The sequence below is a fragment of the Eleginops maclovinus genome, chromosome 16 (assembly GCF_036324505.1).
Source record: "Eleginops maclovinus isolate JMC-PN-2008 ecotype Puerto Natales chromosome 16, JC_Emac_rtc_rv5, whole genome shotgun sequence".
Lineage (NCBI taxonomy): Eukaryota > Metazoa > Chordata > Actinopteri > Perciformes > Eleginopidae > Eleginops > Eleginops maclovinus.
In genome coordinates this window covers 3,978,846-3,991,698 of record NC_086364.1, presented here as the reverse complement: position 1 = coordinate 3,991,698, position 12,853 = coordinate 3,978,846, and the positions used below count along the sequence as shown (strand labels likewise).

Sequence of the window (12,853 nt, the reverse complement as noted above, 5' to 3'; positions counted from 1 at the left end):
TTTTGATCCAGCTGCACATCCTGTCTGTTTGCATGTATTATCGTCTTCTCAGGACATGCTGTTTTCACGTTACAGAACCCTGAATGAATCCTTCTTCTTAATTCTCTTCTCTTTATTTATGGTTTTGTGCCCAAGTGTACAAATTAGACAATCTTTACAACCTATGTCACATGTATACCACCATGATTTCACATGGGATACTTCCAAAACCCAGATGTCCGTGTGAAATGTGTGCAAACTTGATGTGAAGTCTTATATTTCGTCTGTGAATCAGAGGTCATCATGCGTGGGATGTCTCCAGCTGTAAAGCTAAATCAGGACAGGGCCATAAAGTTGGGCCCTCCTCACTTCCTACCCCCAACTTCCTGCACCGTCCTTTGGAAAACACCCATCATTGAACTTGACCTCCATTTTAACTTAACACTGGAAAAGTGTTAGTGACAGACAGATATATATATATATATATATATATATATATATATTTAAGAAAAATGTTATTGTATGTCGAAGATGTGAATTGATCGTGTTTTAAATATTAAAAATCGCACGTTTATTTTATGTGCCGTCATGTCACTCTATCACATGTGAAATGCTGTTTCATATTTGATCCACCAGTTTTATATGAGGTATTATATGTGAAATGTATCTTTCACCATGCTATGTCTTACATTTCATTCATGAAATACATGTGCCTTTAATGTGCGATACATCAATGAAATGGATGATTTCACTCGTCATGTCTTACACTTTATACGTGACATCTGCAGTATTTGAAACTTCCTCTGCCTGTGTCATGGGAATTTATCTCATGTAAACGTGGTTCACTTTGTACATGTTGATTATATTTACCCATTTGATTTATTAATTTTATTTCATGTAAAATGTCCTGAACGACTGTATTCATCCTATGCTAACGTTATACTTCTTCCCAATCTAAAAAATAATATGTATATACAGCTCTGGAAAAAATTAAGAGACCACTCTAACACAGAGACAAATTGTCAGTAGTTTATAGAATACAAAATATAGATAAAATAATAATTGAACTCAAATTTGACATTTTTGACATTTTAATGTGACGTACAAAAACATTAACTGTGTTTACATCATGTGAGGGTCCAACATGTAAAATGCTGTTTTACATTTGATTTACCAGTTGCCCAACAGGGGAATTGTTCCCATGTGAAGCAAGTTTTAAACAGGATATTGTATGTGAAATGCATGTGCTATTATGCTATGTCTTACATTTCATATAAACATCTGAAAATCAACATGCACCTGTATCATTGTGAAGTGTGTTTTACATGTGATGTTATAAGATAAAGGAGGATTTCACATGTGTTGTCTTACATGTTTTATCTGAAATAAGATTTGTTTGTGAAAATACGATATACGGTTCATTCCATACGTGTTATATTAAAGTGTTCCATTCATTTATATTATTTCACATAACGAGCGGACCACTTTAAGTCCTGAACCATTTTATTTATTCAGGGCAAATGATTTTCTCTCCATGACTTTAAAATAGCTATCGATATGTTGGGGGGGTGTTTACATATGGCAAAACACATGTATGTGTGTGAGAAATATGAAATGTATGTTTTCATGCGACTCTTTACATATAACATCTGATTCTATCGCGTGAACCTAATGTGAATTCAGTTCCTCACCTCGGAAAACTGTGTGAAATGAGTTTCCCTTATCATACTCTCTGGAAATGTTAGAGGAAGGATAAAGGAAAGCCTTTTTTCATGTAGACCATTCTTTTACCCTCCTCCACCTTCTGCAACTTATCCCCCAGGCCTCCTCCTTCCTTAGTCACATATTGATTAGCTCGTTCAGTGTGTGTGTGTGTGTGTGTGTGTGTGCACATACGAGCCTGGTCCTGCTGTGGTCAATGAGGTCAACATGGTGGCCAGACAGACATCCCTACCCCCTTCCTTTTTGTTGTTTTCTTTTTTTTTCAGCCTCCTCCATCACCTCTTTCCCAGGGTTAGCGCGTAGTGGAGGTAAAGGAAGCGTTGAACGAAAGCGTCAGCAAACTCCACGAGCTCTCCTAACATCTCAGTTGAGTTCTTGCAATGTGAGCCACAGTGTCACATCATGAACTTGATGTGTTCAAGTGCATAAACCGAGATATTTCATGTTCCCTGGTTTTGTCCAAAACAATCCAGATTTTCATAAAGGAAAACAAGAGTTTAGATCTCTGTGAGAGGAAACTGCGAGACCTTTAAAGATGAGGTGTTAAAACAAGGACAAATGAGATTATTCTCTGAAGATGACCAGGGGATGTCCCTTCGCTTGTCCATTCCAACGTTTTTCAAACACCACCTGACAGTGACCGCCCTCACTGACCCCGTTGGCCGACAGACTCTCTGTCTGAGTGGAGGAGGGGGCAGGATGGATGGGAGCACAGGGGTCGATAGAGGTCATAGAGCAAAGATTGAGGGAGATGCACACAGAGGAAGCTTGAAAGGATGCAACACAAGAGGGATGCGACAGAGACAAAGCAGCATGTATTCAGCCGTTTGGACATGTTCACGTAGTTACTCTGCAAATAGCTGTGGGAACATAGCAAAACAAGCCAAATATGATCTTTAGTTTATCATTCCATCGAAGCGGAATCTGAGAAAGAGGCTTTTCTTTTATGTTTAAAACATTTATTATTTATGTTAATGATATGTTTGACAGCAACGAATATATAAGTTGAAGTCATAATGCTTTTTAAGCTGTAAGGTGGGTGGGGGGGCAATGGTCCCTGCATCACTTTCGACCCCCTACTTCCAGGGCCCTTACTCGGACCACCCATCTTCCATTGCACCATTCATTCTGATCTCAACTGCACATATGTAAGGAGAGTAAGGTACAATTTATAAAATTAAGAAAAAAAACAGCCGACATAAAATATTGACCCTTGTTTACCAAGTTCCTAGGATACTCATTCTGCAAGGATAACTCAACTTTGACAGCATCACAGTAGGTGATTCCATCCAAATGACTTCTTCTACGGTGGCCGACAGGTGCAAACACTCTACAATGGTCCAAAAACATTTCCAGTTGGATAAACACACTGACGTTTCAAAAACACAAATGTGGCAAAACAAATGCGAATGACGAAACATCTTCAGCAAATTGACAAAAACATGCGCAGCATTTACTAAAAGCGCTATATAAACAAACAAGTAAAAAATGCTGCAAGAAGCCTAACAGAAACGGGGACACTTAAAAGTGATGCACACAGCTGGGAGCGTAGCGCTTCTGGACGTTTGGGGATTATAAAGATTGCCAACTGTCTCTGGATAATTACCTAAAATGAACGTTTTCTTGGCTTATTTTAACAATGTGATCACGACTCCTTCCGATGTTGTAGCAGATCTGCTGTTAGCTAGCTAATGAAGCTACCCTACTCATTTCAAATATACTGACAAAACACAATTATGAAAAAAGGGGGAACAGGGACAGTAGGCCAACTTCATAATCCCCGAACGTCAACAAAGTCGTCAGTCTCTGCTGTTTGCGTCACTTTCTAGTGTCCCCTGGTTTCTATGTGCAGCATTTCGTTTATGCAGCGCTTTTAGTAAACCCTGCGCATGCGTTGTCAAATTGGTTAAGCTGTTTCTTTATCTGCATGTGTTTTGGCAAATTTGTGTTCTATAGTTGCAGTGTTTTTTTTAAAGGTCAGTGTGATTCTTCTAATGGAAGTGTTTTGGGCTGCTGTTAAGCATTTGTACCTGTCGGCCACCATACACTACCGCCTTGATTATTCCTAAGAAGGTTTTATGCTATAACGCTGCAAAATATATGACTACACGTCAAAAAGCTAGTTCTGATCCAAGCCTGCATACTTCCAGTTCCTTCTAGCATAGTGTATTTAACTCTTTTCAGCCATACGCATCGAAGGTGCATAACGGCACTATCACCAGTCATATCACATCATAGACCACGTATATTAATATATGTATTATTTAAAACATTTCTAAACATAAAATATTTAGAATATTCAAGAGCTTCAGCGGCTCCTACATTGTGTGTCTCAGTGTATGTTTGTCTACAGGAAGGCGGTACAGAAGTGCAGGTGAACACCAAGTCTTTTTAATAATCTAAGCTCCCACAGCTGTTGTAATTTATATTGTTAATGTAAGAGGTGACAACTAAAGTAGACTATCATATCTTAAAATTAAGTGCTATGCTCACCTGGAGAATCCAACAACAGACATGGCTGTCTCATGATCCTTTCCGAGCAGAGCTTACGGACCCACAGCTGTCCATCCGCTGTCTGAACAACAGAAGGAAGTCTACAGGGGACTTTAAACACCAATAGTCAGTTTAAGAAGAACCTGGACAGCGCTTGCTACTTTGCTAAAGGAATGTTCTTCAACAACAGTTTTCACAAATATGAGTAACAATGATACGTTTTAAAAGTACATCTTCTGATTTACCTTCCAAGAGAGTTGAAGAATTTCCCACTGGTACAACAAAATCCTGAAGTCTTAGCACGGCTCCGCAGCTGACTGGGTTCAATGCCTTCTCCTGCATGATACCGCCCTGCCATCCTTGGAGAAAGATGTGAGCCGCAGCACAAAAGGTGAGCAGGAATAAACTGTCCCTAACTATATTTGGGAAATTTAGATGTCAAAACTTTTGTAAAATGAACCTTTTTATTTTCTAGTTAAGTAACAGGGTTAATTGGTGCCAATTACAAATAAGGCAATTCATATTGTGGAAAAAATACATTTAAAACTTGTTTTTGTAAACTGTTCTGCAGGGAATGCAACGCTGTAACTGAAATGGCCTTAAACATAGTAACAGGGTTTCAAATCAAGGCAAATGTTAGCTTTCACCTCTGGAATTATTGCAAGCTGCAGAATGTAATGCTACTTTCAAAGCAAGAAAAAAACTTTGATATTTAACTAAAGATAACTTGAAATCAAATGAATTTGTCTCATTGTGATCATATGAGTGGGTTAGAGTGCCAGACTGTAGAAAATGTAAGAGAGGACATACCTTTGGTCTACCTATGCAGAGAACTTTTAATATTGACGAGAACGTTCACTCTCAAAACCGTTCCGGTATGGTACTGCACCTGGGGGGCGCTGGTGGGCCAGTGCAGAATGAATGTGGTCCTATGGAGCCCCACCCATAGATTCCCACATTTCTTTGGATATAATTTTTTTTTAAATCACTGCTATAGTTTTTTAAACATGGAATGTATAATCCTCACAAACGACACATAGCTAGTATTTTATATTCGCTTGATTTTGACTAAAATTAGGTTTTTGTAAATCGGATGACGTCATGCGTGATAAATTGCTTTACGGCACCTTGTGTCTCTCCTTCCCTTTCCTTTCCCTCGCAGCAACAGCTGCATACGATCGCAGCTGATTTGGCTCCGTGGGACTGATTTGAACTCGGCTCTACATGTTTTGAAAAGGTGTGACATTATTTGATACTCATAATTTACAAATCGTTGTTGATGTTCTGTGGACAGGTACCACAAAGCGTATTCTTCGGTCGTAACCAGTCGTGAGTTCTTCATTGACCAATCGGCTTTCATTAGCCAGATGCTAGCAGAACCTGGGTCGCAACTGCCCAACCTGTAAGAAAACAAAAGGCTATGACCCCCAGATTATTCCACTTTTGACGAAAAATCCCTGTCGACCTCTCGGAAACCACAGTAGTATTTTGGATTTTGTAGACGATATGCTAGGAGAATGATGTAGCTAGCCGCCTAGCTCCATAGGGGTCCATGTATTCTGCACTCGCCCGCGATCGCCCCCTAGGTGAACTGCAGCCAAATTCGGTACAATGGGGGTGAATAGAGAGTGAAGGGGCTTTCCGTAGACGGGCTTTGACCTATGGCAGTAGCACATGACTTGATGATGTCATTTCCTGTGTCATTTGATTTTTCACTTCCTCTACCAAGCTTAATAGGTCTCAGTTAAAGTCGCATGCATGTGGAGGCCAGACACACCTTCAGTGTAAAATGACTGTTATTTAGAACAGTTTATGATTTAACAAATTGCTTTTGACCATTACAAGAGAAATATATCAACACAATATTAGCAAATAAAGTAACTTAATATTTTAATTGTTTATATCTGACATGCAAGTCGGTCACCGGGGAGGAGCATCTTCTGTCACAGACCGTTTCCACTGCACCTGGCCAACTATAAAAAGAATTATAATTTAAATTGTGATTTATAATCGGGGTTTTTTTTACATTGTCTTTATAATTGTTATATTTTTTACCTCTAACAACTTATGGTCTCATGTTCTTTATGCAGTGCCGCCGCTCCCATAACGCGCATTACGCGCTGTGCGTAGGGCACCAAGTGTCGAGGGGGCACCACCAAAAATAGCCTAATGAAAAATCGTCATAATAATTATAAGGCCGAAATTATTTCAGTAGACTATAGAAATATGAGGCACTTTTTAGGCATACTACTCAAAGGTACCGATGGTGCCCCCCTCTCCCCTCCCCCCTCCCCTCCCCACTCACACAAACACAAACGAAAACACAATCTGCACAATCTGCGTCCCAAGCGCCCTGTGGGTGCCCTTGCTGTCAGTGGTCTTTTGGATTACTCGACATTTTTGGAAATGAAAAGGCAACAGGAGTCAGGAGCAGAAAAAAGAAAAAAGAGGAAACAGCGAGATGATGCCCGTGCATCACTTGCAGGTAAGTGTCCACGTTTAATCTTTCTTAAATACGGGAAATATGTGCAGCTAGTGTAAAGCTTAGCCTATGCATACACCTTGAACTAGCTGACGTTATTGCTAATGTTAGCAAACTCAAATATGTGTTATAACTTAGGCGCAAGCTAAATTGAGATTTTGCTGTTAAAAATTATAACTGCATTTTGCAAGTAACTGATGCCAGTTAGCCGTTACTTTACTTTAGATATTGAATAGTAGACAGTTTATGGTTTATTTTGACGTGACGGTGGCCAATACTTTCTCAGTAACAGTTAGCAGTCATTGCACTAGGTATGCATTAATGGTGAAGTGGCTCAGAGGCTGTCCTATGATGACCTAATTAATGACTTTGCAGCGAGGAAATGCAGACGTGTTCCTCTATAGAGTCTTTATAGAGAAATGCTTGATTGTTAAAGAATAGCATTATGCTCTCTCAAAAAGGATGTCCTTGATTTATTTTGATAACACTTTTTTTGCACTTTACTTGAATGTGTTTTAGCTGTTCTACAAAGCCTTACTGTTTACAAAGTAAGTAAAGTTGTGACTTTTCGTCCTCTAAATCTTTGTTTTATTTAAGATTTTATTGATTGTACTTATTGATGTTATTTAGTGTAATTTATTCAAAGTTACTGAAGGAAAGTTTGCACTTTCAAATGTCAAAAGTTTGTTGTTTTGCTGTGTGTTTGCTGCTGCTATTGTTTTATATGTTTGGTAATAAAAAAGTTAAACTTTTCCGCGAATGTTTTTTTATTGGGGGGGGGGGGGGGGGAGGGCATCATGAAGGAATTATGCTTAGGGCACCAAAATGGCTAGCAGCGGCACTGTCTTTATGTTTGCACCGTCATACAGCAAAGTCCTTCTATGTGTAACCACACCCGGCGATAACCCTGATTCTGAGGAACAGTGCTGGGGCTGGGCTCAGAGAGCAGCCTCTGGTGGTTAAATCCTGAAACCACACTCCCTTCAATCCACGGGCAGTCAACCGCAGGCTGGCCCCTGACCTGACTCGCTTCAAGTCACATCATGTGATAGTCTGATGAGTCGGATTAGTGACATCATGAGTCATCTTTGACCCAGTTGAGGTTCTATGTACAAGGGAAGGGTTAGTTTCGGTGGAAGTAGTCCTGCGGGATGTGAAGTGACATGCTGTACCAGAAATGACCACGCAACCCTGACAGTGAAGGAAGCAGCTGTGTACTTCTGTTGTGTTGCCGTACAAAAAGCATACCTAATTAAGATTAAAGCAAAAATATAACATGTTATATCTGCACCTATAGTTAAGTACATATACTCCTTAAGTGCACTTGTTTTTTCTTAGTATCAAAATAAAGGTTATTATGGTATTTAATTATCCTTTGTTCTGTCACTAAATCTGAACTGAAAGCATTGTTCTTCTCAGATTACAATGATACACATACATGAGTTTAGGCCTGGGTGATAACAGGGTAGTTATAAATAATAATAATCAATCAAATACATGTGAGATAGAATTTTCAATACTTTAACTCCAACATTTTCACACACGGCTAGAAAAAGGCAGTGAAGGAATATGAGAGAATATACTAAATGAAGGAGACAACAATGCGTCAGGTTGTAAGAAGTTTGAACACAGTAAGGGTGGACCATTAGGTGTTATATATTATTTATATCTTAGTCAGTCTCTTTAAATATGTTATTGGAGTTGTGATAAAAAGGGTCAGAAATAACCCTGTATTAAAAAAGCTGGTTTGCAACTCCCCAAAAAGCTGGGCGGTCTCGCACTACCCAATCTCATCCAATATTACTGGGCATGCAACATTAACAAACTTATTCATTGGTTTGACAGAGGAGCTGACACAGGTCCCTCATGGGCTCAGATAGAACTAGGATCCTCAAAGTTTTCTTTACAGTCCCTCCTTACCACGCGACTCCCTCTCAAGATTCATAATGTCTCACAGAACCCTGTTGTTACCAACTCCCTGAAAATTTGGATGCAATTCCGTTAACATTATGGCTTGAATGAACCTTCAACTTTAGCCCCGATTGTTAAAAACCATCTATTTCCACCCTCCCTGTCAGACCCTACTTTTAATATCTGGCGAAACAAAGGCCTGCCGCATGTCAAGGACCTTTACAAAAAAACATTTTTACTGATTTTACAGAGCTTGCAGCCAGGCTCGAATTACCTCACTCTCACTTTTTCTGTTTTCTTCAAGCCAGGCACTTTGTCCAAACGACCTACCCTCACTTCCCCAACCACCCACCCAGGTCTCTGATTGACTCCTTGCTCACCCTCGACCCTGCCCAAAGATGCCCCATCTCAGTGATCTACAACTCCATTGATTCCCTTAACCCTGACCAGGTGACTCGCCTGAAGCGGACATGGGAGGAGGGGATAGGAGTACCAATATCAGACAGCCGGTGGGACAATATTCTTAAGCTAGTTCACTCGTCCTACATGTGTACTAGGCACAGCTTGTTACAATGTAAGGTTCTTCTTAGAGTGCACTACACAAACACTCAGCTGGTGAAGACTTACCGAGGCACCAGTGACAGTTTTAATAGGTGTAAACAATCACCTGCCAACCACACACGCATGTTTTGGTCCTGTCTGAACCTTACCGGCTTCTGGCACCAAATTTTTGATACACTTGCAATGGTGCTTGAGATGGATCTTATTCCTGAGCCTTGCATGGCCCTGTTTTGTTCCCCCCCACTTACAACATCTATTCTCCCTGTGACAAAGCGCCGGGTATTGGCCTTTACAACCCTATTGGCCAGACGCCTTATTTTGTTTAAGTGGAAACATGTTCTCCCCCCTTCACACAATAGCTGGCTTAGGGAGGTCCTACCTAACTAACAAACTTGAGAAGGTTAGATTCTCACTTGCGGGTTCTGGTAATGTTTTCAACAAAACCTGGCAGCCCTTCATCGAATATTTAGATAGAACCACTATTCACCCAGAAAGCGACTAGATGCTCCCCCCCTCCCCTTCTTTATCTTGTTTTGTTGTTTTTTGTTTTTGTTGTTTTTTGTTTTTGCTTTTTGTCTTTCTCCTTTCCTGTGTTTTACTTTCTTTTCTTGTCCTAACAGTAGGTGGGAAGGGATAATGGTAACTAAGGTTCAGTCATAGAAACCGTTCTGGCTTAGGTTAAATTGGTTGTTGTTTTCAGCATACACTGTAAGACAAACCGCTTACTACCTCTTAACAAGTCTACCTGGAAACATTGTATGTGTCAAGTATTGTTGTATATGAACGAAAAATCGAATAAAAAGATTAATTTTTTTAAAAAGGGTCAGAAATGAGGTGATAACTGACTGATTTATTGAAACATGGTAAAAATTATTTGCATTACTTTGTGATGAAAAAAATGGTTGGGAATAAATAAAAAAACAAGGATTTTTTGAAAGGCTGCTTTTACTTTGATGGGAAAATGATGTGGATATTTCCTTTTCCCTGGTGATTTGTGGTTGCAGTAAACAGTTCAGAGAGTCTGTAGGTGAAAAATGCAAACTAAAAGGGGTTGGTAGACAAAATAAATGAGAATAAGTACCCTGGTACAGTTAGCTTTCAAACTCTTTTGATTTTAGGCTTGAATCTGTTCCTCTTTCAGGGCGTGCATTTGGCTGTCGTCCCCGACACTCTCCTCTTTTCTGTCCGCTATATTTGTCTCCGTCTCCTCCTCTTCCACTGCGAGTGGTAGCCACGACTCTTTGTGCAGCCTCTCGCTCGTCTCCACCTCCTGTACACTGGGTGGAGATGTCGCCTGCATGTGTGCTGGCAGGCCCTTGAACGCTTCCTCGTTCACATCATAGTCCTTCATCTTTGAGGCCAGCACCCACCACCTGCCCACGAAGCCCACATCAAGCACGCGTTCATGGAGCTCCCTCCAGGGGACGGACAGATTAGAGCACTCCGCTTCGTACAGTGTGGCGTCGGGGTCATAGTCGGCTTGGTAAACCAGAGAGAGGAGCCCCAGGCTGACGACACGGAGCCGGCCCTCGTTACGAAGCTTCACCAGACTCTGTATATGTCCGTCCGAAGTCCCGTTGCGAATCCAGGGCGACAGCAAGCCTAGCTGGCCAGAGCAATCCAGCAGGGTAGCTTCGAAAGCCTGCTTGTCGGGTCGGGTGTAGAAACAGGCCCAGGTCCCGCCCAGCAGAGAGAAGTATATTGAGGCTTTGATTGGTCGCTCTCTTGAACCCACGACCACCTCCCGACACGCCTCCTTGTAGTCAGTAAGAAGGCCGCGGCACCACACAGCTACAGAGGGAAGGATTCAGCATTTTAAATATTTTTTGTCTGCACCTGGAAGTATTTTATCATCCTCATAGATCCTCTTTTCTGCATTTACATAATGTTTTTTCTCATCTGGGTACTGTTTTTATTATCTTTGTTTAATCTGTACACACGACATCTATTGTACGTCTGTCCGTCCTGGGAGTGGGAGAGGGATTTCAAATTGTTAGTGCTTTGAAAGGGTCTAAGGATAGAGTGTGTCGTATGCTTTACACACTGTAATTCCCCCTGAGACAAATGTATTAATTGTGACTTTGGCCTTTATAAATAAAATGCAATTGATTAAGCACAACAAAAAAAGGACACTTACAAAAATATTAATTTTCCAGTTTGAACAGCCACCCCTCTTATGATGTCCGTCACATGAGCAGAACAGTGTTCACGAACACCTAGATATTTCATTCTTATTATTTTGCCAATAGCTGCTCTGGTTAGTATCTTGTCTTTTTCAAGAAAGATTTTAGGAGTCGAGACATCCTTTAAGATGGCACGGTGAACTTGATTTCTTAGTCAAAGGTAGGAGAAAGGAGGAGTTGAGGAGAGACTTGTTATGAACATTTATTCATATTTACTCTTATTAAAACCAAATCATATTTGAGTTTCGTTTTTTCTGCATATTCTTTGGGCCTTGTGTTTTAAAAGATGTGACCCTGCAATGTACTTTCACTGAGGGGCTTTGCTGGAAATTTCCATTTCAATAAAACCCTAGCTGGTTGTGATTCATGCCTGAGAGGCGCTTCCACTTGACCTTGAAGTAGATAAGATATGTCATGAGAACATGCAGCAGGAGAAGAGTGTTTCCATGTGTGTGTATTGTATTTTGTAAATCTTTATTTTGTAAATCTACTCACTTTTGACTATGGGTTTAAAAATACAATAAGATGACAACTTGTTGTAACTGGATTATTTGAGGACATTCACTTAGTTTTGTTTGTCTTTGAGATATATATTAAATGGCTGTGTATGTCCAATGATTGATCCTCATTATTAATAATATCATGTTTTCAACAAGGTGTGTCCATCAAAAGGTTTCACAGCATCCTCTGTAATGGAGGAGGTCATCATTAACTACTAAAATATGTTTTACATTTGATAAGGCAACATGTAATGATTCTTCACACAGTGGACAGAAGCTATGCAAACACTATCAGCTGCTGTGTGGTGTGAAAACAGCCAAGACATAACTAATAAAAGCAACATTATGTCAAATGTATTTCAGTTAGCTTCTGCAGGTGTTAGCTTAATTGTGCTGGTACTTTAAAGTGCGAGTAAAGGTATTAACAATACATGACAACACCTGTCTTATTGGGTTTTGCTTCTAAAAACACAAGTGAACTGTGATGTATGGAATATAACTTAAACATTTCAGACTAGAGATAACTAGTGGTGTCCCCATCACCTGAACGTTACATTAACCTTACGCTTACATTACACTAGCTAACGTTTCACAAGCTAGCATTAGCATACTGAGTTTCTCACCGGCTTTGCTCTTCTTCAGTCTTTCCCATCTACTGCCGGTGACCGGAGCCGCTGCTGTCTCCACCGCTGTGCAAAGCGCCCTCCTCAATACACGCCACGAAGACATTCCAGCTGAATTCATTCACTCCTGCAGTCAGTCACCTTCAGGCAGAGCAAACATGCTGCTTGTCATGAAGACAGCTCACATTCAGGAGCCAAAATGGCGCCCCTCAAGGTGAATCTCCTTAATCTTCCGACAGAAAACTCTACCTCACAAACGTTCCGCTTGCTGTCACGATAGGCTGAGAAATGTTAATAGATAACGCAATTGTGTTAGGAACAAACGATTATGAATATTAAATTGCATCTAATATTTCACTCAACTGTATATTACACATTATTCTATATTTAAATGTAACA

At 40.3% G+C, this 12,853-nt stretch overlaps 1 protein-coding gene across 1 annotated transcript; it reads right to left on the bottom strand.

Annotated features, from left to right (window-relative positions):
* Positions 1–9,978: 9,978 nt before the first annotated feature.
* Positions 9,979–12,685, bottom strand: timm29 (translocase of inner mitochondrial membrane 29). The gene is made up of 2 exons (XM_063904900.1): positions 12,455–12,685; positions 9,979–10,939 (listed from the first exon to the last, which is right to left on the bottom strand). The coding sequence occupies exons 1-2, from the start codon at positions 12,573–12,575 to the stop codon at positions 10,263–10,265; spliced, it is 798 nt and encodes a 265-aa protein (XP_063760970.1). The 5' UTR covers positions 12,576–12,685; the 3' UTR covers positions 9,979–10,262.
* Between the last annotated feature and the right edge of the window lie 168 nt (positions 12,686–12,853).

Bases quoted from the DNA above. Each gene is read 5' to 3' on its own strand.
- timm29 (XM_063904900.1), bottom strand. From the start codon at position 12,575: ATGAATTCAGCTGGAATGTCTTCGTGGCGTGTATTGAGGAGGGCGCTT. The intron at 10,940-12,454 runs GTGAGAAACTCA...TTCCCTCTGTAG, and splicing joins ACTGAAGAAGAGCAAAGCCG to CTGTGTGGTGCCGCGGCCTT.